Consider the following 25,596-nt stretch of genomic DNA (forward strand, 5'->3'; position numbering starts at 1 on the left):
TCCATCTTTAACGTACAACAGGATTTACTGCAGTAGACTAGCACTCTCAAATTATTTAAATTGGCTATGGTTATTCACAGCCTCTTAATCCATCTGCCCAAAGGAAGGAACTTTAGCCATCTTCTGTTTGGGGAACGGGGAAATAGTTGGTTGCTTAATACTCAATAAAAGTAAGCCAGCTTCCCAAAGAGTTTTAGCTGCATGTAAATTTGCAATCCTAAATAATCTCAACTGAGATTATTTTTGAGTAAATGGACATAGGATTGGATTTTAAGTCTCAGTTTTATCCTTTAAAAAGCAGCAAAAAATTTGCAAAAGAATTAAAGAAATAACACTACACCTTTTCATAAGGAGACAAAAAAGTGAGAACAAGTTTATAACATTTTGAGCTTTGCACTGTCAGATTAATTTCTTTACTTTTTAAAGACCAAAACTGGATATGATGTAGTTCATGAAGAACTTGAGATGGTGAACAGTTTGCATCTAGGACTCACAGAAGAGTGTGAAAGGGAAAGAAAATATATGGCTGAACAAATACAAATAGCTGAGGAATTGTTGATGAGTTTACAGTAAGCATTTTAATTTTTTTTATATTATTGTTGTTCAATTTGTCTCTCTCCTTTTGTACATAGTCTACTACATTATTTGGAAAGCATTGTCTGATTAAGTTACTTCTTCCTTCCTCTTGTCTGCTTTACACATTCTCAGGTTTAAAGGGATTGGGCACCAAACCACATCAGGGGCTTTTAAATGTTATGTGGTGCAGATGTGGAAAACTAACATTTTGCTTTGGGATTTAGGCTTTTGCCTTTTATTTCCAGCCTCTTGGTATTTGCAAATGTTTCATAGAATCTTAAAGTTGGGAAGGACCCAAGGGTCCTCGAGTCCAACCCCCTGCAATGCAGGTATCTCAGCTAAAGCATCCATGACAGATGGCCATCCAACCTCTGCTTAAAAACCTCCAAGGAAGGAGAGTCCACCACCTCTGATGGTGGTGGTTTAAAATAATTAAAAATGTGTTCAGTTTAGGGTTACTTAGTCCTTTTTTTAAAAAAAAACAACCCATTATTTATTGCAATGCTTTCAGCAATAGTTTCATGATACCGAGTCAAGGGAAAGCTGAGTGTAGTCAGACAAGAAGGCCCATTTCAAAAAAAGAAAGCTTAAGGAATTACAGAGTGAGATCCTATGGTCAGAAATACTCAAAGAGAAGGGAGTCCAAGATGGACGGGAGTTTCTTAAAGGTGAAATATTCGAAGCACAAATGCAGACAATTCCAACAAGAAAGGAAAGGAGCTTACAGATGAGTTGAGATTTAAGAAGGGCACGTATAAGGAACTGAAGAAAGGGGGGAGGAGTATACTTGAGTAGCCATCAGTTGCAGAATGAATATCATGCTGGCCAAAGCTCAGAAGGAACACGGGCTTGCAAGAGAGGTTAAAAATAATAAAAGTTTCTTTGGCTATGTTCAAAGCAAGCAGAAGAACAAACAAGTAGTAGGTCCTCTGCAAGGAGAAAAAAGATAAATGCTATTGGGTGACAGAGAGAAGGCAGAATTGCTCAACACCTACTTTACCCCCTTCTTCACCCAAAAGGAAAGCAGTGACCAACCTGGTGATAACAGAAGAAACAATGCAAGGAGGGAGCTGCATTATCTCTGTAGTCTTTTTAGCACCTAATCTTTCTGTTCCAACAAGCATTTTAAGTAGAAATCTTGCACAGTCTGCACTTGTATTGGAGATGCCTTTAATGTTTTAATGGTGTTATCATTTGTGTGTTTGCCACCCTGGGCTTCTTTGGAACAGAAATATTTGTCTTAAATACCACCTATCTCTAGCTAGGTTATAGCCCATTCCCTCAATCAGTAATTGTTTGAATTGTTTTTAGAAGTTTGCATTGTATTGTTTTATTACTAAAGATATTTTTGCCACCTTGGGATCCTTTGAGAGGAACACTAAGATAGAAAATCACAAACGAACAAACAAAATAATAAAAACCTCAACAATACAAAAATCTTTAAAATAGTGGCTGTGTTCACATGCTACTTCAAACCAAAGTTAATGCATGGTTAATGCATTGAGCGCATGCTGTTCCATGCTGAAAGTTCCTGCTTCACTCCTCAAATGGTCCTGGCTGTGCCACATTGGAAACAAAGCACAAGGCTTGGCTTGTTGTGTCATTTAAATCTGAGCTCATTGCTTCATTGAAACAAACCACTAGCAGTAAGTCAAGAACAAACCAGCATGCTGCTCATTCACATTAAACCACAGTTAAGAACTATTTGCAAATCAGGCCAGGACAAAATAGCATCTAGCTCTGCAACACCATGATTTACCAATGATGTAAAAATTGAGGGTGGTATTCAACCAAATATTTGCTATAGCATAATGATTAGTGCTAGTGCAAAGGGAACTCTCCCTCTCCACCCCTATGCCACCTTCAGATCTGCTCTAAAGGTTTGGGGAAACTCCCAGAACAGGAAAGTAGAGAATGCAGAGGAGTAGGAAAGCAGAGAATGTTCCATTGTGCAAGGAGAAATCCTTGCACTGTGGAACGATCTGCTTAATCCTATGTTGATTACAACCCTCTATGTTGATAGCAGATAACCACTTTAATCTTCCTGTTTTGCTCACTTGATCCTCTCTCATCAGCTCATCCTACCTGTCAACTTCCACTACATTATAGCAAATGTTCGTTAATAACAGATCAGATTGCTAGCAGAAGTATTTCTTAACTAAGTGGCTGGGGGTTAACTTACACAAATTGTGCTCCTAAGAGGGAAGAGGCTAAGACTGCACTTCTAAGTACACATAACTCAGTGGGGCTTACACCTAAGGAAACATACTTAGGATCATGTTACATGTTAGAAGTTGGAAAATGAAACAGATTTAGTGCTGTTACATGGGCAGTGGAATGGGGCAAGATGTCTGACAAAACCAGATTATTCTGATGGGTTTGGTAATGTTTTGTTAATAAACAGCTTCTTTAGTTTACCCTTGGCCAGATGGATAATTTGATTCTTGCCTCTTCTTAGGAATGAGCTTAAAGATGCTGAATTCATTGCCAATGATTTCAGCTACAAGTTAAAAGCAAAAATGGAAGCAGTATCGCACAGTAAAAAACTTCTTGAAGAATTAAACATGAAAGAAGCAAAGACAAAGGCTAATTTAACATCTTGGCAAGATAAAGTGAGTTTTAAATATTTATATGCAAGCAAATAGATCCTCTAGAAGTGAATGCCACATGAAGTCCTTAACACTGTGTCTATTGAAAAGTTAAGTGTCCTGTAATAAGCCCAATAAATGCAAATGTTATCTAGTTAAGTGAAAAAATCTTTGATGGGGTCAGCAGCAGGCATGCTTGGACATCCATTGGCACCTACACATCTGAACAGGACTCACTGTGCCTAATTTCAGCCTCTTCTGCAGTAGGTGATAGTGGGCTCCACCCAGTAGTGCTGCCATCAACTAGAAGTCCTTTTTGCACTGCTAATCAGCAGCACACTGTCACTGGCCACCTCCATATCCTCACCCTGGGGTTTCTGTATGCATCCCATTTGATTTGGGTAGCTGCTATTTTTATTTATTTTCCCATCACACACTACAGCAGAATGCCCAAAGTACAGTAGTGTTGTTATATTAGAAGTACCAGGGTATTAGATTGCGGGCAAATACAGATGGCAGCTGCCTGGTGCTGAACACTTGATCAGATTCAACAGAAAGTGCACCAGCACTGGGAAATGACACTTAGAATCACAGCCATACAATTGTATAGTTGGAAGGGATCTACAGTGATGTGGGGGGGGGGCACCATCAACACTAAGCCTGGCACTCAATCCTGGCCCTGGCCCTAGAAATTGCTTTCATCCTAATTCTCCCAAACATTGCTGATGCCTGTGCTGATACAAAGGCATACTAAGGATCCTATAGAGTTCTTTTTTGTGACCTCTGCAAAAAAAAAAAAATGGTTCACATGTTCATTTCAAAATGGCTGCAAAACTGGATTTATTTTCTTTTTCCTCTGTTAATTTCCTGTTTTATGTTAGATTGCCCCTTTTACTTTTTTGTTTAATATGTTGATTATGTTTAATATGTTTTGGCCATTTAAAATATTGATTTTAGGCCTTCATGAGAACTGGGGCAAGCTTTCCTTTTTAGAAGCATAGACTGAAGACATTTCATTGTGCTTTTATCCCACTCACCGACACAACCAGATGCACTTGTTTATTCTGGTTTGGAAATTCCACCTGCCTTTAGCAGGGTAGTTAGGAGCTTTCAGATTTTTCATTCGCATTGACAGGCGGAACAGGGCCCAAGTATTTTTTTTTCTTCGTGACAGGGGTTGAAAAGAAAACATAATTATAAATCTGAAACAAGAAGCAAATACTCATTCTGCCCGGACACTGAGGTCCAGCACCGAGGGCCTTCTGGCAGTTCCCTCGTTGCGAGAAGCCAAGTTGCAGGGAACCAGGCAGAGGGCCTTCTCGGTGGTGGCACCTGCCCTGTGGAACACCCTCCCAACATATGTCAAAGAGGAAAACAACTACCAGACTTTTAGAAGACATCTGAAGGCAGCCCTGTTCAGGGAGGCTTTTAATGTCTAATAGATTACTGTGTTTTATTTTTCTGTTGGAAGCCGCCCAGAGTGGCTGGGGAAACCCAGCCAGATGGGCGGGGTATAAATAAAAAATTATTATTATTATTATTATTATTATTATTATTATTATTATTATTACTATATTTTCACTAAATATAACACTATACTGCTCCAAAACTATAACTGAGGCTCTGGAAGTACATTTTCAAGATTTTAACAAGAAATTTTACTATGATAAAAATTTACAATGTTGCAATTAAATGCTGAATGAGCAATTAAACTATCTTTTTAATGTTAGGTAAGGCGGATGACTCTGAAAATTGCTACTCAGGAAAATGAGAACAAAGGTTTAATGAATGAATATTTAGAGGAGAAGAACATTTTGGAAACATCAGTAAGTATAAAAAATACCTACACATTAATGTGTTTTTGAGTCCATGTGTTGCAGAATTTTCATAATGTTCATCATATTCTATAATATTTCCTAGCAAGCCAATAAGAAATCTGATCTAAGCAATATGAAAAAAAGACTTAGGACTCTTCTTGATGAAATACTCGAAACACAGAGTGAAAACAAACGTCTTTATGATGAAAATGGAAAATTTGCGCAAAAATTCAGAGAAAGGTAAATGAAATGGTTAATAATTGATAGACTTTCGATTAGGCTTCAAGCCAATTGAGTTGGATGTTTGGTTTTGTTGATTTTTTTATTCTCACTGAAACCAGTGGAACATTCAATTTAATCTAAAGTATTTTACACATATAAGGTAATGTGGAAATCCCACATCCACACACACAGTTATTGCTGTCTTGTTCTATCTCTTAGTTACTGTGCTCCTTGGTCCATCTTCATTCTTGAATGTTAAATGAGATGAGATTATAACTGCTCACTTGAATAGCTTCCTGCTTAGAATTTATGGGCCATTCATCTGATCCAGCGTGGCTTGGGCACGCTGCAGGCCCCACAGTGAATGCCACCTGGAATTTTGTCACCCCCCTCAGTGGTGACACTGGGGGTGGTCCACCCCCACTGCACCCCCTTCCTCTGCCCCTGGCTGGATCAACCATGTTTCCTGCATGGATCGTAACCACACAGCTGATCCCTGCTGAAAGCATCTTTAAGCTTGCTGGCCAACAGTGGATGGGTAGTAAGTTCAGGTCCACTGGAAAGGACTTTACCAGTCCTATGATCAGTGTTTTCCAAGCACCAAGCATAGGGCTGGCGAATCCCCTTTTGCTGCTGTTCCCAAGCACCCATCAACCAGATGACTGTCAAGTGCTTGGGAAGCACTGCACAATGGACTTTGCCTATCCCTCTCAAGTCAAAATGTAGATCCAGACCTTGAATGATCTTTTAACATAATGTTTTACAGAAACTTTTGTAAACCCACTATGGATTATAATGTGATTACTATGAAAAGAGCAAGATTCTATCATTCAATTCTGATTTTTTTCTCTCTGAATTTAATCTTTGAAAAACTCAGCATAGGAAGCTGCAGTGAGAGTTATTTCATACATACAATGGGTTCTAGTGTAACTAGAGTAGTGACAAGCAGTTGTAATTGTGATATGTCAGATCATCAGTGCTGTGTGTCAGAAGCAAATGGTTGGCACACCTGTGGAATGCTTGGGTTTGTGTGAGCAACCATTAAATTTTATTTCATCAGTGGGAACACAGTGAAGTATTTCTGTAAGATAGACATAGGGGTTTAAAAAAATCAGTGTCATCCCCATATAGTAGTTAAGTAAAATTAAGCATGTTTTCTCCCAAAAAATCCTCAGAGAGGTTCAACCTGTAATAAACTGTTGAAGATGTGTTAGTGTTGTAAGGTTTTCGTTTTTATTTAACAGTTCAAGAAAGAGGATGGCATATCAATCAGAAATTCAGGTTTTAAAGAAAAATATTCGCAGATTGGAAGATCATTTAAAAAAAGTCAATAAAGAACTTTATTCAGCTGAATTGGCTTATGATGAAGCCAGATCAAAACTGGAGGAAGTGGAACAAAGCCTTGTTAAAGAAAAAACACGTTTCAAGGTTGTAAAAGTTATTCTATTATTAGGATATTTTAATTATTTGAAGATGTGAAATGACTGACTATAATGTTTCTGTGTACGTCAATTAAACTATTTAACATCATCTTGCCATATTATTTGCAATATTTAAAGCCTGATGTAGCTTTAAGTTCTTTAGGCCTAAATAAAGCAACTGTGAGCCAGGTTTCCCAACTCCTTTGTTTGCACTACAGCTATGACTTTAATATCAGCTTCATATGCAGAATTTAGTAGATTATAATGTATATATCCATGCTGTGTAAAGCTCCACCTGCTATTTTCTACAGCTCAAGATGCTGTTAAAGGTACTAAAGCAGGCCAAGTCCTATTTTCTGACTAGTTGGCAACCTTACTCTAAACTTTTCCCATGCATCAAACTGTTTGTAAACCTATTTAGCAATTTTTAACAACAGGTAGCCCAGTTCAGTTAGAGAAGCCTGTGCATATAAGCAGCCGTTTGGGTCCATTACTAATGCAGAAGCATATAGCAGTGTTCACCCAAGCCTTGTTGAACTGGCTGGATGTGGATTTCAGTGGAAATAGGTACATATGCATTTGCATCCCGAGGGCCAGTAAGTTGTTTGTGACTTGTTTTGCAAGGGGTGGGGGTGGTCAACAATAACTGGATTAGAATCAGGGATTTAATGACTACAGTTTTGTGTAACTGAAAAGTAGTTTCCCACAGAATGGGGAAGAGAGGTCCTGCTTTTGACCACCAGAAAGAAAGGCACATACAAGCTATCTGGAAGCAGTTGTATGAACTTAAAAGCCACAACCTATTCTTTTTTGGATATTTTTTTAAAAAAATCTGAAAATGAGTTATTAGTCCCTCTCCACTGGACATGCAATAGCTTTCTGGTTCCCTTTTAACTTGGCATCTTATGACTGGGGGCTCTTTTTTAAAATCTGTTTTGTTGCGAGCTGAACCCCTATGAGATTGTGCTAGCAAACTGGAGAACTGCCTAGAGGTGGTAGCTGAGGACTCTGGGAAATGAAAACCAACCAGACAGTCCTGTTTGTGGCAAGACCTCTAATGTTGTATGACATAGTTAATTATGTAACCTGGGGTTGAAGGACAGCACAGAGAATGAATGAGCCCAATTATTTGATATGGAGACGAGACTGGATGTTACGGTTTTCTCGAATTGGTTTCCCTAAAGCAGGAGTGGGGAAAATTCTACCCCTCACATTTCAAGGCCCTCCCCACAATCCACAAAGCAATGGGGTTAAGAAGCAGCTTTGGTTGGTTCGGAAGCTGTATTGTAGGCCTAATTGCTTCATGGTGGTGGTGGAACAAGGAGGGAAGGCAGCTGGGGAAAGGAGTAAAGAGAGATGGGCATGGATTTGCACACACAAGCATATGCACATGAGTATGAGGGAGAAATGTGAAATGTATCTGGGCCCTACTGACATTTGCCACCAGCCTTGCCCAGTTTGGGCATGTAGCTCCTGACAGATTTTCCCTGAGGAAATGTAGCATCCAGAGGGGGGCAGTTTTCCCACCCTTGTTCAAATCATAAAATTATTCTGTATTGCCCCTCTCTCCCTCTTCCCATGGCCACATTTTTCAAATGTCATTCTATTTCCAATTTAGCAATTTTCTATCATTTGATTTACAGAATATATTTTGAAATGAAATATCTAATTTCTTACGTGCTCCTATATAATTTTTTAAAATCCATTTCACTTACAGAACTTAGTAGATAATGTAAGAAAAGAAATCAGAGATGAAGTAAGTGCTTGGAAGCTGACCCAGGTATGGAAAATAGATTTAAATTAACCTTTTTAAGATGTGTTTTTTGCACATAAAAATCTTTCATTTGAGATTATTTGGATTTATATTCACAAAATCGATCATGAACATGCAGTGGAAGACTACAGCATTAACTTCAACTGTGGAGTCAGTTGATTGATATCAATTAACTAGGAAAAGTACCATTAACTTTTAAGAAGTCCTTTCCAATCTTCTCCATTCTCTGATGAATGTTGTGCACCTGAATGAATATTGTAACGACCAGTTACAATATCTGTGGTCATCTGAGTTTAAAACTCCATGGTCTAACTTGAGACAAAAACATCACCCCAGACTCACAATTTAACAGTAATGAATTAAGATGCTTTTTGAAAATAAAAGTGCAACCTTTAAAATGTTTTAAGTGTCTTGAAGGCAAGAGCGAAGCTTGTTACATGGCCTGAGCTTTTGTTCTAATCAGAGGTGGGAAATTATGCTACCATTCACCCATCAGAGGTGTTGTGTTCATCTGTCCTATTTATTCTCACATGTAGTTTTGGGGCTATCTGTCCGTATACAGGTACAGCCCTCTTTCTTTTGAAACTCCCAGCATCTGAGTTATGTTGCTTACTTGGCATGTTTCTTTACCCTTACACTGTCTTTGAATTTCTGGTTGCATGTGCCATTTTCTGAGAACATGAGGCAGGTTTGTAGATTCGTTACAGTTTCAGAATCATACTGCCTCCCACTGTGGGGCACAGTCTGTTGCTACACAACTTGAAGATAAAGTCGCTCTATTTTGGAGTGACCTTGGCTGCACTTACAGTCATACCTCGGTTTAAGTACGCCTTGGTTTGCGTATTTTCAGTTTAAGTACGCCGCGGACCTGTCTGGAATGGATTAATCCACTTTCCATTACAGTGGTACCTCTACTTACGAATAACTCTACTTACGAATAACTCTACTTACGAATGTTTCTACTTATGAACAGAGCTCCGTCCGCCATCTTGGATGCGGTTTAGATAGGATTTTTTCTACTTACGAATTTTTAGATAGGGTTGCTTCGACTTACGAATTTTTTCTCCCAATGCATTCCTATGGGATTCAACTTACAATTTTTTTCGACTTACGAATGTGCGTTCGGAATGCATTAAATTCGTAAGTAGAGGTACCACTGTACTTTCAATGGGAAAGTTCACTTCGGGTTAAGTATGCTTCAGGTTAAGTACAAACTTCCGGAACCAATTGTGTTTGTAAACCGAGGTACCACTGTATTGCCATTCCAGATGAAGTATCCAATGTCATAATTGGTGATGTGTTGCAGGATTGTCTTCAGCTTATGCAGTTAGCTGTACAAAGTGCTTGCAGCCCAACCGCATAATTATAATATAATATCATATCATATCATATCATATAATAATTTATTATTTATACCCTGCCCATCTGGCTGGGTCTCCCCAGCCACTCTGGGCGGCTTCCAGCAGAATATTAAAATACAATGATTCATCAAATATTAAAAGCTTCCCTAAACAGGACTGCCTTCAGATGTCTTCTAAAAGTCTGATAGTTGTTAATTTCTTTGACATCTGATAGGAGGGCATTCCACAGGGTGGGTGCCACTACTGAGAAGGCCCTCTGCCTTCTCGACCCCTGTCCCTCCTGGCTTATTAAATATAGCAGATAGGGGTTGACTGGTTGAGTCCTGAGCATGGTTACCACTTCATTGTGTGAGGTGCTGGTACCTGCTGCCTTGAAAAGGTGGTTGTGCAGCTGTCAGGGGACTACCAGGGAACGTCCTTGGGTCGGGGTGAGGGTGAGGAGAACAGTCAGGACGGGAAGAGTCTGAAGGTGAAGGACAGGAAATGACGGAGGAGGGAGAGGGGGAAAGAGCAGGGGAGAGCCAGGAGGAGGTAGGGTTCTCTGATGTTGCAGCAGACCCCCAGCATCGCACAGGGAGCTCAGGGACAGATGGAGAGCCTGCACCAGTGCCTTCAGCCCAGGAATGGAGAGGGTTAAAAAGGAGGGATCAGAGAATTCCTCGGCTCTTACATTGGAGGAGGAGCCATAAGAAGTTACTGCCCGAATCTGGCTCGGAGGACTCGGATGCATGAATGTAACTGCGCTGCTTGTACATATGTAAAATAAAGACTGTAAATATCATATCTAAGTGAGCAGAGGTGATTATTGCGAAGGGAAGCTACCATCCTGACAGCAATCTCTCTTAAAAAAAACTAGCCCTGGACCTCTTGGGCTTTATGACTATTGACCAGTTGCAAATGCCCTTCTTGTGGAATGTAATGGAGAGAGTTTATGGTAGGGCAGTTGCAAATATTCTCGGATTACACTGACTATTTAGATCCTTTCCTATTTGGGTTCAGATCTGGCCATGGTACAGAGTTGCAGAAAGTAGAACAAGGGGAGGGATACCTTGTTCTTCTGTCTATATCTTTCTGTGGCTTTCAAGTCCACTGCTATTTTTCTAGAAAAAAAGGGTGCCAGAACACATCACAAACACCTCCCTTGTTCTCTTATATACAGTGGTACATCAAGTTACAGATGTTTCAAGGTTACAGACGCTTCAGGTTACAGACTCCGCTAACTCAGAAATAGTACCTCAGGTTAAGAACTTTGCTTCAGGATGAGAACAGAAGTTGTGCTCTGGCTGCGCAGTGGCAGTGGGAGGCCCTATTAGCTAAAGTGGTGCTTCAGGTTAAGAACAGTTTCAGGTTAAGAACGGACCTCCAGAACGAATTAAGTTCTTAACCAGAGGCAATGGCACCCACCTGAGAGGTGCCAAAACTGAGTTCCGGTGAGTTCCATCTGAAAAAAGCCCTGCCTTTAACCATGGTATTCTCCTGGATCAGCTCTGTGGAATAGGAATTGTGGGTAGTTGTGATCCTACCCTTGTGGTGATGCTATGGGGTCTATTTTATCCCCAGTACTCCCCAATGGGAAATGCTTGGCATGTACAGAGCCTTAGAAACTACCGTGAATGTCAAAGTTACATTTTTATCCAATAAAATAAATTCTCCCAGTTATATATTTCTGAAGCAAACAGAGTATTGCTGGATTTCTTCCTTTGCTTTTGCATTTGAGCTACTTCAGTTTACGTATTTTCCTTATATTATAAACAGAAAAGAGTTAAAGCACTGCGGACTGATCTAGAGAAAAAGTCGAAGGAATTTGAGAAGTTGCAAGAAAAAGTTGAGAAGAAGTTAGCAGACTTGGACAAGCTTGTGGCTGAACAAGAGGCACTGTTTAAAAAAAATGATGAAGCTCAAAAAGCTTATTCTAAGGTAAGTTAAAACTGGCTGCACCATAGTGCCGACTCTTTCCCCTTTTCCTATAAAATGGGAGAACTTTGCTAAGCTTCACTGAAAGTGGAGCCATTCAAGTTGGCATTTGGATTAATATAACACACAAATCTCTTGGAAGTCCCACTTTTGTTGTAACTATACAGTTTTAAATATAATAGTATGATATAATTTAAAATCACGTAGAATAGCTGATAGGGCCAGTTGTAATGGCCTCTGTAAAATGAAGCGCACACACAACTAATAGTATTTTCAAAATAGCATGTTAATGGCAGTGACTAATGCAGTTTGCCCTTCCCCAAGAAAAATTTAGTAGAAACAGTGTGACAAAGAACAACTCATTAGTCTTTTGGAGGCTTACTGGGGGTGTGGCAAGAGTTATATATCTTTGTCGTTAACTCTATGTTTATTTTGGTTCAAAAACTTGGAAACAAAGTTCATGAAAGCATCTTCATAAGTAGATGATAAGCCAACATTTTTTATTTTTCCTTATGTGGTGTTCATAAAACAATTTGCTGCACACATTTTAATTACAGATGTTATGTTATTATTATTAAAATTTCTATAACATCCTTCCTCCGAGCATCACAGGGTAGTTTACAAAATAAATACACACAAAAATACACAACATAGTAACAGACAAAAACAATATTAACTAGCCAGTAAAGTGGAACTGTTGAGTTTCCTCAATGCATGTATATTTTAGTGGCAGTATAGTGAAATTTTGTATTAAGAGAAATTCTAAAATGTGCTTCAAACAGTTCTAATGACAACCACCAAATTGCCTTGCTTTATTAGAAGTGATGTATATTAGAGGTGTGCATTGGCTTTGTGTACTTGCTGAATAATGAAGTGAATAGGGCGTATTTGGTTGAGGATTTCTCATTACCTGTAAAGAAGACATTTCAGTTCAGATCAAGGACTCCCTAAAGTTCTGAGTCACTCTGTGAACTTAAGTGCCTCCAAAACACTATTTTTTTAAGTGACTGCTGTATTTTTTAAAAGAAATACTGAATACGATAAAATAAATAAATACTGAAACTAGCACCCTGAGATTGAGTGGGGAGGGATATTCATTTTGACTGATAGGTCTTGGTTTTAATAGTGATTTATTTTCCCAGAGCATCATGATTTGGTGGAGGGATATTGACACAAAGTGTTTCTTTTTCATGTGGGTCAATGCTGTTTTTCCACCAGCCCTCCCACTATGCAAATCAATGGAGACATCTCCCATCCAGGGAGAAGAGGCTGCACTCCCACAAAACAACAACAAAAACCACCTCTAGGGAAAGGCTGAGGCCAACATCCACCAGTGGCCATTGGAGTAATAGGGTCCTTCTTGAGACATGTTCCCAAATCAAGCACTTCCTGTGGATCCATGCGGTTTCTCCCCTGCCGTCAGCCTGTGATTACTTGTATCAAAACAGTAAAGTCTGTAATTGTGTGAGCAAACAATGGCAAGAGAGAGGAGATCAAGCTGCACCTTACATTCTCTTTGTGGGCAACTGTACAGATAGAGCCTAGAGGAAGAGGGCAAGCAGTGATAGGTATGAAGTGAGAGCACTAATGGACCCATCTCTGAGGGCATCTTGCCAAAGGACCCCCCAAAATCCAGTGCTGCTAGCACTGATGCAAGCAACAATCATTTAGGTAATTTGAAAGGGAGGAATCACTTTTATATGTCTACAACATATAGATCAATGCAACTGTTTTCTCTACTTAATAGTATCTTGCCATCTATCTATATGAATATGATTAAAATGTATTACAAATAGAATTGTATTGAAAGTTATCTGTAAAGAAAATAGGCATTCATGCATAAATACTGAGGTTCAAAGAAAGATGTTTAACCATTAATACATTGTGCATGTAACAAGTGGGGTTTTATTGCCAGTTCTTTTGTCTGTTTATATTTTATTTTTTAGAAAATTATCCAGTTGAATGAGCAGCTTCAGAAACTTGATGGAAGGGAAGCAAAAAAATTGGAAGAGCTAGAAGCACAGAAGAAACATTTTCAGACCTTATTAAATGATGCACAGGTGAATGTCTTAATATTAGCACTAACAGGTTCTATTTACATTAGATTACCATTCTTTGATGGTTTACTTTGAAAAGCTAGCTTGTGCTTTCTGTTCAGTTACTTTGGCTACACATGGAATTTCTATATGCAGACTTTTTCACTTCATGCTGAAACTAACAACAGGTCCATTGCCTTGGAATGAGGTAAAGTGCAAAGAGAATTATATTGGGGTCATTGAGAAACCCTTCTTTATTTGCCACTCTAGCTCTTATTGCTTTGAGGGCTTTAGAAAAGGAAGGGCAAAAATCAAAATAAGGAATAAAACGGGTCCATAATAGAAATAGCCTGCTGATTGCACCTTTGCACAGCAGATGGCATCTTTTTGTAAATTATGGTGTATGGTTACTATAATAGTTACCAGTTGCCTCTGCTACCAAGGAATCATTTTGGCTTTTGTTACTGAACATTTCATTTATACAAATGTGCTTTTAATTATAAGCCTGTGTACAAAAATGTCTTATTTGCATTATTATTCCATTGATATTTATAGAAAATACCAGGGAGAAATTATTGAGTTCATATAAAGCAGGTTGGTTAGAAGCTTTTTTTGTTTAATGAAAGAAGTGGGGGTGGGGTTTTTTGGGGTGTGTGTTTACAATTATGCTCTGTCCACAGTCCTCAGTAAATTCTTCTCAAGCACTTAGATTTGAAAGCATCTTAGGAGCCAGGCTTATTGTAGATTGTTTCAAGGTTTTATAAATATTATACAATATCTAATAACAGTATGCAATGAAACACTTTCAGTAAATCTGTTGATTTGTTAAAGCATTTTTACAAGTGGGTACAGGAACAGGATGAGCACTGAGTTTCTGTGCAGTTTCTTACTAAAACATTTGGAGAGATTGCTCAAAAAGACTAAAGGATATATTTGGGAATGCACTACTAGGAAAGCAGGGAAAGCTGCATTGTGATTCAGGATGTCAGCAGGTTACTGTAATCTGTTGAAAACTACACTGGCAAAGGCTTTCCCCAGAGTACTCCATAGGGAGATTCCAGTCACAGTGGTCACCATTTTTTCTTTTAGAGGGTCACAGTGCTGGAGTCACACATGTCTTGTGGCACATGTCCTTGTTCCCAACACTGTAGGAGGAGGCCATGGAGGTATGTCATGAGGGAGGAATTGAAGCCGGCTTTCAGTACTCCTATTAGGATTCTGTCTTTTCGAGGGGCTTTACCACATGCTTGACATCAATCTCTTCCAAGAGAGGCAGGGTATGGATACTGTCAATTGCTGCGTCAGAGACCATGTTTTCCTGCAAGTACAGTGCTTGAGTGTGCTTTGCCCATCGTTTCATCTGCTTGCTACTGCTGTGATGATCTTTCCAGACAAGGTTTTCAGTGGTGCAATTTGCCTGACTGTTGGTCCAAAGGCTTTCTTCATGTCTTTCTACACTTGCAAGTGTTGCCAATGTCAGCAGCGAGTTGAATGCTTTATCCAGTTGTCATTCTACATCATCTGGCAATCCGCTGGGCCTCATTCCTTGCCTTTCTCAGTGTAACAATTGTCTTTTTGCAGGGCACACACTTGTAGTTCACTGGAGCCTTGCACTTTGTGCGATAACAGTCTCCATGCCCTCAGACCAGTCAGGGATCTGTTGCTCTCTTTAGCCAAAGGAGGATATATTTGTCTTGTAGATTGCCTCTTTGATGTGTGGCACCTTGTAAACACTAAGTCTGGGGCAGTTCAGTAGAGCTTCTTCGACAGAATAAGAGAAGAGTTCACAAAGTTCAAGTATGACTCTTCTGAAAGTGTTGTAAATAATAATTTAATGTATTTCCTTTGAAAATACAAATTGAATAAGTGTGTGTTTTATTTAAGTTTCTTGAATTATACAAAACAGTAACATTACAAGCAATAACAGGAGTGTAGATCTGTGATCTAATGCAGCAGCAGCATTCACATAGCCTGTTAGAACAATCCTGCAAAATTAGTATTATCATAACCATATTGCAGTTGATGGAGCTGAGACTGAGATATAGCGGCTTGCCTAAGAACATTTCATGAATTTGTGGTATTCATGATACTTGAACTGGAATTCGAAGCTTCACAGCTTACATTCAGAACCCTCCACACTACACCAGCTTTCATCATGTAACATAAGTAATGTAAAGACTAATGTATTTTGTACATGAGAGCACGACTGAAAAATAACATGTGTATTATTGAGAAAGGGATGTTGAGCAATGTGCTGATGTTTAAAAACATATTTTGGGAGTCTTAGAATTCTGGTTGTCAGTTCATAAAACACACTTGGGAACAGTAACTTTGATGTACAAGTTTGTGCCTTTACAGAAAAGGCATTATTCTCTTGCACTAAATGTTTCAACTGCACTTCCAAAAACAGTTCTATTTCTTGGGTATGCAATTTCATGCATCGTCGCACATAATTGTGCACTTAAAACACAATATCAGGATATCTTCCCAACTTCAGAAATGTATATATATTTTTAATTTTCAGGTGAAATATTTAGATATTTCGCTCCAGCTTGATGAAGTCAACAAAAATATTGTTAAATTCCAAGATGAAATGAATAAAGTAGCTGAAATGAGCATAGTAAAGGAAAAACAGCTGGCTGGCATAGAAGTAAAGGTAACAGTGTTAAGGTAAGACACTCCATTTCAATAAAGTTGTGAAGGTAATACATAAATTTAGTATAAATGATGAACTCTATATTGATGTATTACTAATACCATATTATCAATAAATAAGGAGTATTTTTCATTTTTTGTGAAAAAGCAGAAAAGGTTCATGATGAATATTCTTGTCTTGTAAATTGTATTTTAGGCATTAGAATTGCATGCCCCAACCTAATAAAATTCATGGTCAGTTGCATCTTTAATTAGTTGAAAATTTTTCATTTTGTTTGTTTGGGTAAATAAATGTGAGTTTTCATTTCCTGGGACTGATAAGTTCTAACATGAAAACAGAAGACATTCTGTTCAGCTAAAAATATGGCAGGCCATGGAAGCCTTGAATAACCATATGCTGCAATAGGCTTGATCTTTAGGGTTAAAGTGGGAAAAGAGAAAAAAGATTTTCTGCCAAGGAATTTTGGAGTAACCTCACATATGATGGAGCTTATGGAAAGAATTGTTTTTCTTATGCACAACTCATGTTAAAAGTAGCTCCTTGACTTACAATCTCATAAAGAATTGGTCTTATGTAGAAAATCCAAAGTTGGTTTATAACCTTTAAAATAAATAACTTAATAAATTAATAATAATAATAATATTGAAATAAGTTCTCTGTAGAAGTAAAACAGCATTGCTATTAAAGCTGGTATTGAAATCCAAGAATGAAACAACAACAAAACAGGTTACTGACAAGAGGATATTAGGACAAGGTACATAATTTACAAACTGAAGCATATGTCACGGCAGATCAAAACAACAGAATTATAACAATGCCTGAAGCAAATTTGAGTGACAAACTGTTTAGGGGGCTTAAATTTTTTTATGTCCCATGTCTCAATGTAACGCAGACCTGAAACTAAAAGTGGTAAAGATTGATTCTTTGACCTCTCAACTGACTTGTTAATTTATGCCTGATTATTACCTCCCATATTTTCCCCAACCATTCCACATGAGAGGGTAGGTTTGATTGCCTACAATAACATGCCAATGAACCTTTTTGCAGCTATCAAATTGCTCAGAAGATCCTTGTGAAGATACAATGCACAACCTGCTTCCAACCAGTGGAGGAAGATAAGCTTAGATTTTTTTTCAACAGGGCATTTCAAAGTGTCACCACATTTCCATAATACACCTGGACAACTCTGTACTCCCACCACAAGCGGGGGAAAGTGTCCACTCTCCCACACCTATCCAGTACTAAAGGCTGTAGTGCAGGAAGGTTTTATGTAATCTTAATTGGTGTGAGATACCATCATACAACTCATGATCTTACATTGAGTTCAAAGCCTAATGGTACAAACTGCTTGCTGACTTCTTTTGAAACTTTAAATGCAAAGAATTTTGTTTTGTTTATTAAGAAACCCATAGAAAAACATCTTTCTTATAAAATAATGTAACCTAACAGTAGGCTCGCTATAACAACACATATAATTAGGACCACACTTTTCTGTTTCACCAATGAAGAGAAACCTCTCTCCCTCCTAGCAGGTTGTGGTGTGGTGTTTGTTTGTTTGTTGTTTGTGTTTTGTGCACAATCTGATGGTTCTTTCTTATAGTCTCTTTGCAAGCACACATAGTGTACAAATAGATTATTTTCTTAGTGGTTTTATATCGCGAAATAATATTGGGGAACACTGGGTATTAAGAGTGCTAACATAAATCATATACCCCAGTTTCCCAGTGGCCCTTCAAAGTATGCTTCACGCAGAGTTTATAGAAAAACAAAATACGCAAACAGAAGTTGACTTGGCTAAAATACACCACCAAGAGTTTAAAGACCAACCTAGCATGAAACCCCTTACTAGCAGTATACCTATAAAGTATACAGAAGAAAAAACAAAAGGTTGGCTTTCTTTAACAGAAAAACAAACTGCCTTGGAAGAGACTTTAAACTAAAGATAAACACTCTCTCTCCCAGCAACTTTACATACCCACATTCCAATCCTTCCAACCTCTCCAATCCTCCCATTCAACTACCACACAAAATGCTTCCCGACAGAGCCTTATATACATGGAGTAGAGCCCACACCTGTGAGCAATTAAAGAGAAATTACCGGCACCTGTTTTTCTTAAACAGACAGTATCGACATTAGACCGGCTCAAAAGCAACTTTGATTATTCAAGAAACTCAACATTTTAATGGCCCATTACACTAGCATTGCCTGCCTATAACCTTACTTGTCTTGTCTCTCATCACCTATACAGACATATCTGCAAATAAATGCATATGACAAAAATACCATAAGTCTCCAGTACTCGTTCTTCATTAAAAGACTAACCCTGAAAACCTTCCCTGGAACAGCCTACTGCTTGGGGAAGTGGATAGCATGAAACAATAACTTTAAAAGAGAAAGTTTTGAACTGCATATATCAAACATTAGATAACACTCCTGAGCACACTTACGAGAGAGCAAGTCCCATTGACTTTAATGTGGCTAACTTTTGAGTAAGCTTGCTTAGGATTACAGGGTTAGAATACCATCCCTATGCTGATAAGCGCTGAATGGCCACAGCTGTAGTGTGATTCCTTTTTCAAAAAGGTCCCTCTGGATATTTGTACCAAGATTTCAAGATGCAATGATTTGAAACTTCATATCATGAAGTACAGTGGAACCTCGGTTTATGAACACCTCGGTTTATGAATTTTCGGTTTATGAACGCCGCAGACCCATCTGGAACGGATTAATTCACTTTCCATTACTTTTAATGGGAAAGTTCGCTTCAGTTTATGAACGCTTCAGTTTATGAACAGACTTCCGGAACCAATTACACCCATGTTTCAGTTTATGAACGCTTCAGTTTAAGTACTCTGCAGACCCGTCTGGAACGGATTAATCCACTTTCCATTACTTTCAATGGGAAAGTTCGCTTCAGTTTATGAACGGTTACTCCACAGACCGTCTGGAACGGATTAATCCACTTTCCATTACTTTCAGTGGGAAAGTTCGCTTCAGTTTATGAACGCTTCAGTTTATGAACAGACTTCCGGAACCAATTGTGTTCATAAACCGAGGTACCACTGTATCTGGCATTGATTGGACTGATTTTATTTAGTGGAGTGTGGGCATGGAAATATAACAGGCATATACCAGGAAGGAGAGTGCTCTTGTACTCAAATCCTGCGTGCGTGTTTCACACAAGCATGTATTTGGCCACTGTGAGAAAAGGCTGCTAGACTACATGAACCCATAGCTGCCAAGTTATCCCTTTTTTAAAGGGAAATTCCCTTATGCTGAATAGGCTTCCTCGTGAGAAAAGGGAAAACTTGGCAGCTATGCATGAACCATTGGCCTGATCCAGTGGGCTCTTCTTAGATGCGCAAAAGTTCACCCCACAGTAATTTTGTGAGGTTTACAGGTACGAAAGGACAAGTTTCTTGGAAATAAAATAACATTTTATTCTAGTAATGATATTTTTTTCTCTTAAAGGGAAAAGTACGCTAGAATAAAGGCAAAGGAACAGAATATTCAAACATTAGTTGATTTTCTCCATGAGCGGCTGGATTATACTGAAAAAAAAATAAAGACGAATAACACAGCATTTGAAGAGTGTATATGGAAGAGACAGAAAGCCCTGAGGGAAAATGAGGTCTGTGTTGTTTGAGTTATTTTTGTTCTTTTTATTTTTTGAGAAAGTGTTTTCTTTCAAAAACCAACTGCCCTCTTGAATATTTCAGCCAAAATAGGGCTTTCCAGATGAAACTTGACTCAGGCATTCATGCCACACTCATGGGGAGGTATCAGTTTCCAAAATATCCTGCAAGACAGCGTCCTTCCAGTGCAGGCATGAAAATTCATTAATCTGGCTAAAGCTTTGTTCACAAAAATGGAATGAGTGTCTTGGGGGGAGGAGTTGGTATTGGTGATAACAATTTTTCATAGTCCATTCACATTTAAGTTTGGAAGTTTCATAGTTCGTTTTGTTCATCTTTCACTCTGGGATGTGAAAGCTATTTTTGAAGACAAGACAGGGATTTTTGTGATAACACCAAGGCTCCCATCACAGAATAGAATCAAGTTGCAATATGCACCCAACATATACAGTAATTGAGACTTGTTTCTGGCTAATACCTTTTCAATGAAAGGTTCCAGATAAACTTAAAGATATTGGCAACGAAGTGGTTTAGCACATGTTTTGCATGTGTGAGATCTCAGGTATAAGAACCCTGGCACACACATGACCCAACTGGATCAATTGCAGTTCCACATTTTGCTGATGAAGAACCATGAAACACACCAGCACAAACAAATCCTTTAATTGTTTATTGACATTAGAGACTAGGAGTTGTGGTTCTGATATGTTCACAGATTATTCTTGGTGGACTGGCTTGGGGTGCTGACAGATAGTTGCCCTGAGTTAATGTGTAAGGTTGCTTTAAGAAAGAAAATGAGCATGTCCTCTTCTGCATCCCATCCCAGTGGACTGTTAGAATCCTGACCTTTGGCTTCTCACATCTTGTTCTAGGGATAGCGGCTCTTTTCTTCTTCTGTTTCGCTTTCCATTTATTTGTAGATTAATATCCAAAATTCTCCTCAATTATTTGTTCTGCCTTCATGCAGATTTAAAAACAATCAAATTCTGTAGAGTCATAGCTTTTGTAATTGTGAATCACAAAAAAATGACATATCCATTTGTGAAATTTTTAGATATAATATCCATGGCAACCTACTGGTTAAAAACTTAGGTTTCATGGATGAAACTTTTAGACAAAAGTAAATCAATCAAAGAAATAAACAAAGGCAATTTAGTTTGCATCCAGCTAAATCCTTGCACACACAGGGAATGACTTCTGGAAGCACAAGGGAACTTCTCTTTTCACCCCTGGCACACACCCCAGATCTGCTCTGGGTTTTCCCAGCCCTTTGCAGTAGCTTTTTTTTCAGGGGGTGCATGAGGGGAGGAGAAGGAGAAGAAGTTTGGTTGTCATAGAATAGAATCATAGAATCATAGAGTTGGAAGCGACCACAAGGGCCATCAAGTCTAACCCCCTGCCAAGCAGGAAACACCATCCAAGCATTACTGACAGATGGCTGTCAAGCCTCCGCTTAAAGACCTCCAAAGAAGGAGACTCCACCACACTCCTTGGCAGCAAATTCCACTGCTGAACAGCTCTTACTGTCAGGAAGTTCTTCCCAATGTTTTGTTGTTGTCGTTGTTTAGTCGTTTAGTCGTGTCCGACTCTTCGTGACCCCATGGACCATAGCATGCCAGGCACTCCTGTCTTCCACTGCCATTTGTTTGTCATTGCTTTTCTCCCGAGAAGCAGGCGTCTTTTAATTTCGTGACTGCTGTCACCATCTGCAGTAATCAAGGAGCCCAAGAAAGCAAAATCTGTCACTACCTCCATTTCTTCCCCTTCTATTTGCCAGGAGGTGATGGGACCAGTGGCCATGATCTTGGTTTTTTTGATGTTGAGCTTCAGACCATATTTTGCGCTCTCCTCTGTCACCCTCATTAAAAGGTTCTTGAATTCCTCCTCACTTTCTGCCATCAAGGTTGTGTCATCTGCATATCTGAGGTTGTTGATATTTCTTCCGGCAATCTTAATTCCGGCTTGGGATTCATCTAGTCCAGCCTTTCACACGATGAATTCAGCATATAAGTTAAATAAGCAGGGAGACAATATACAACCTTGTCGTACTCCTTTCCCAATTTTGAACCAATCAGTTTTTCCATATCCATATCCAGTTCTAACTGTAGCTTCTTGTCCCACATAGAGATTTCTCAGGAGACAGATGAGGTGATCAGGCACTCCCATTTCTTTAAGAACTTGCCATAGTTTGCTGTGGTCGACACAGTCAAAGGCTTGGGGTGTAATGTTTAGGTGGAATCTTCTTTCTTGTAGCTTGAATCCATTGCTCCGTTTCTGCTTCTCTGGAGCAGCAGAAAATAACCTTTCACCCTCTTCTATATGACATCCTTTTATATATTTGAACATGACTATCATATCACCCCTTAACCTTCTCTTCTCCGGGCTAAACATACCCAGCTCCCTAAGCCGTTCCTCATAAGGCATCATTTCCAGGCCTTTGACCATTTTGGTTGCCCTCCTTTGGACACGTTCCAGCTTGTTGAAGTTGTTCCCTGCACACAATGATTTAGCTGGATTCAATCATTTGTGTTTTGACTTTATCATTTAATTTGGGAACTGGTGTTGAATTGTTTGAAATAATATGTTTCTTAAGTAAACACAACCTTCTAAATCTACAGAATATGTATGTATTTGGACATGTTGTGTATGTCATGTCATGACTGTGCTTGCTGATTGCTGTCAGCTGTGCTCTTCCAAGGCTTGGTGATCAAATTGCATTCGTGGTAAACTTGTCTGTTTGAAGATGGATATGTTTATTTACTTAAGATTGTTTTGTTCCTCGTGATACTATACACAAAAGCATTACATGGCAAAAAAAAGGCCTTTTGTGATTAGCCTATGGGGAGGAGAGGTAGCATTCCAGTTACTGAGCAGCATATGAGGGAAAGCAGGGAGGAAGTAAGGTTCTTAATCTCATTGGTGTCCCTTGAACAGGACAAGACCAGCAAGGAAGGAAAGGGGTGGGATTTGATTTGATTTGCATTCTAATGAGAACTACCTAATCAGGGCTGTCTTAAGCATATGCGGCACCGGGGTACAAATATTTGGCCGGCGCCCCCTCCCGGTTGCCCAGTCCCAGGCCTTAAAAATATACACACTTCTAAAATGTTTTTTTTAAATTGTAAAACACTTATGAGATGATCGATCTGAAGATGGTCTGAAGATATATTTGGGTCTTTTCTAGCTGCTTGGAGGTTTATTCTTGGCTTCCAGTTTGTTGTTTGTCTGGGCAAGACACGCCAAGAACCCTGCTTGGGATCGAACACTAAACCAAACCATAGCTTAGCTCCAGGTAAGCAGCCTCAAGATAGCCAGGGGGGAGCCAGTTAGCCATGATTTTTACTATGAGTGCACTTGCACTCTCATGGCTAACCATGGTTTGGATTAGTGTTATGTGCACACTGAGCCTGTGAACCTTCCACTGGGAGAGGAGTAGGAAACTAAGGAGGTCAATAGCTATGGAGGACTATAAATAACTGGAAACTGTGAAGTCCTGGGAAAGATCACTGTGCTGCCTATATTGCTCTCAGTTTTGTTACAAGTATCTACTTACTAGGTTTTTATAACAGTGCTTGCCTGAAATATCCTTTAAGTGCCCTTGGGCAACAAACTTTTTCGGAGTTTTCTATAACAAGTTCCCTAGCAAGAGAGTGGCGGTGGATATAGTGTGAAATGTGGAGCTTGAAGTACAACTGAACAAAAGGAATGGCTGAACTGAAAGAATTGTAGTTACTGTATTATATTTTACTATCATGTGTATTTAGGCTGTGTTGATTTCTTTTATGGGCCCCAAAGAAAGAGGCTTTAAAAATAAACCTGTGCAGAGATCCCCTGTTCCCTCCAGGCTATTCTGTATGTGCAGGGTAAGGGTGACAAATCGTCTGGCTATAAAATTGTCTTTAATTAGTTGACTCAGTGACTTCCAACAGTGTGTTATGCTGGTATGTGCTACAAGATAGACTTTGAATTGTGCTCCTTGCTCCTGGGTAGACTTACTGTTATAGCAAATGTGTCTTACATGATGTCCTGTGGGGAGTGCTGGCAGTATTACCCAAATAGCCACCCCAGTTTTATTGGCTTACAGGAAAGCTATACCTACCCTCCTAAGGTATATGGGTGCCATGATGGTAATAACATTTAAAATGAGCATAAAAGGAAAAATAATGGGAAGGACAGTGGGAATTATAAAAAGTGAATTTGTCTACATCTGCACTGAAAGGCATCATATAAAAGTATTGCCATTTTGCTGTAATTAGTGGTTAGACAGGTAAAGAAAACTGCAATAGTGGATGTAAAACATGAGGATTTCCCTTTCTTTAAATGCCTACTTAGAAGGATTAAAATATGTCTTACAGATTGTGTATATAGAATTAGAGGTCTTACAGTGCAATATTATGCATGTTTACCTAGAAATCAGTTCTTCTGAGTTCAACGGGACTTCTGAGTAGGCATGTATAGGATTACAGTTCTAGTTATTCTCTGTTTATAAACATGGGGTACAATGATGTAGATATATATGTGTGGCAGCAAATGCAATTCTCTGATGTAAGACCTAATTTACCTAATATTGTGAATGCAAAGATGGAGACTAGGAAAGAATACACACACACACACACACACACACACACACACAAGTTTCAGATACCGTGTTACCATTTTACTTCTGTTAGGTGAAATGAAACCTCAGTGGTTTGCTTATTTACTACTTTCATTGATTTCCTTTCATGGAAAGCTAAGGGTGACTGAAATAAATACACCACTTAATTAAAATTCACAACAAAAATATCCAGTCAAAAAGAACAATATAAGAAGAAAAAATAGCATTATTAAAACTAGAATCCGTTTCAAAACCTTGACTAATAAACAAAAAATAAACAGAAGCCTTCCCAACCTTCAGTGAAATCCTACACAAGATGAAGATTGACAGGCATTTTCTTTAGCGGTATTTTCCATTCCTTTAACGTTGGTACTTGTGAAAGGCAAGGTTTTGTTTGTAGTTTTGAGAAATCTGGATGGCTTAGGCAGATGACAAATATATGACCTTATCTATGTGGCAAAACCTCATTGAAGTCAATGCCAAATTCAGTTGACCCTGGGCAAGTGGGTGCCAAGTACAGTATCATTGGGGTGGAGAAAATTCTCTTGCTTGTATATATTTTAATGTCTGAATTTCACCAACATCAAGGTGTGCATTGGAAGCATCCTCTTCAAATTTTTCTTGGGGATCTGCTGAAAAGTTCAAGAAGTTCAAATTCTTGTACTTTGTTGAAGGGGAGTGTGGACCACATGTCCCCGGTTTGTTTGTTTTTTACATTCCCTGTCTTAGTATAGTTCATTGGTAGTGGGCAGTGGGAGTCAGAAGCATTTTCATTCTATTGTTCTCTGTCCCTTTGACTGCAACTTATTGTGTGAAAAAATAAAAGCTGAAGTTTGCCAGGGGGAAGGGAGGTTTCCAGCGTGAACAAATAAGTAAAACATAAGCAATCGGATGAGAATCAGTATTCTTCACTTTTCCATTAGCCCTGCAATGGGAGACATATCACCAAGGTTGTTGGGGGTGTTTTTGGTTTTGTTTTGTTTTTGCAACTGTGTTTC

General features: G+C 38.9%; 1 protein-coding gene across 1 annotated transcript in view; it reads left to right on the forward strand.

Moving 5' to 3' along the window:
• Positions 1-25,596, forward strand: part of CCDC178 (coiled-coil domain containing 178) — a 124,402-nt gene that overhangs the window by 16,008 nt on the left and 82,798 nt on the right. Inside the window, exons 7-16 of the mRNA XM_035125564.2 lie at positions 427-569; positions 3,035-3,188; positions 4,895-4,990; positions 5,085-5,221; positions 6,448-6,631; positions 8,342-8,404; positions 11,515-11,676; positions 13,620-13,733; positions 16,234-16,379; positions 19,838-20,001. Of these exons, the coding sequence (XP_034981455.2) occupies positions 427-569; positions 3,035-3,188; positions 4,895-4,990; positions 5,085-5,221; positions 6,448-6,631; positions 8,342-8,404; positions 11,515-11,676; positions 13,620-13,733; positions 16,234-16,379; positions 19,838-20,001 (1,363 nt within the window). The remainder of the gene's footprint in view (positions 1-426; positions 570-3,034; positions 3,189-4,894; positions 4,991-5,084; positions 5,222-6,447; positions 6,632-8,341; positions 8,405-11,514; positions 11,677-13,619; positions 13,734-16,233; positions 16,380-19,837; positions 20,002-25,596) is intronic.

The sequence above is a fragment of the Zootoca vivipara genome, chromosome 8 (assembly GCF_963506605.1).
Source record: "Zootoca vivipara chromosome 8, rZooViv1.1, whole genome shotgun sequence".
NCBI lineage: Eukaryota > Metazoa > Chordata > Lepidosauria > Squamata > Lacertidae > Zootoca > Zootoca vivipara.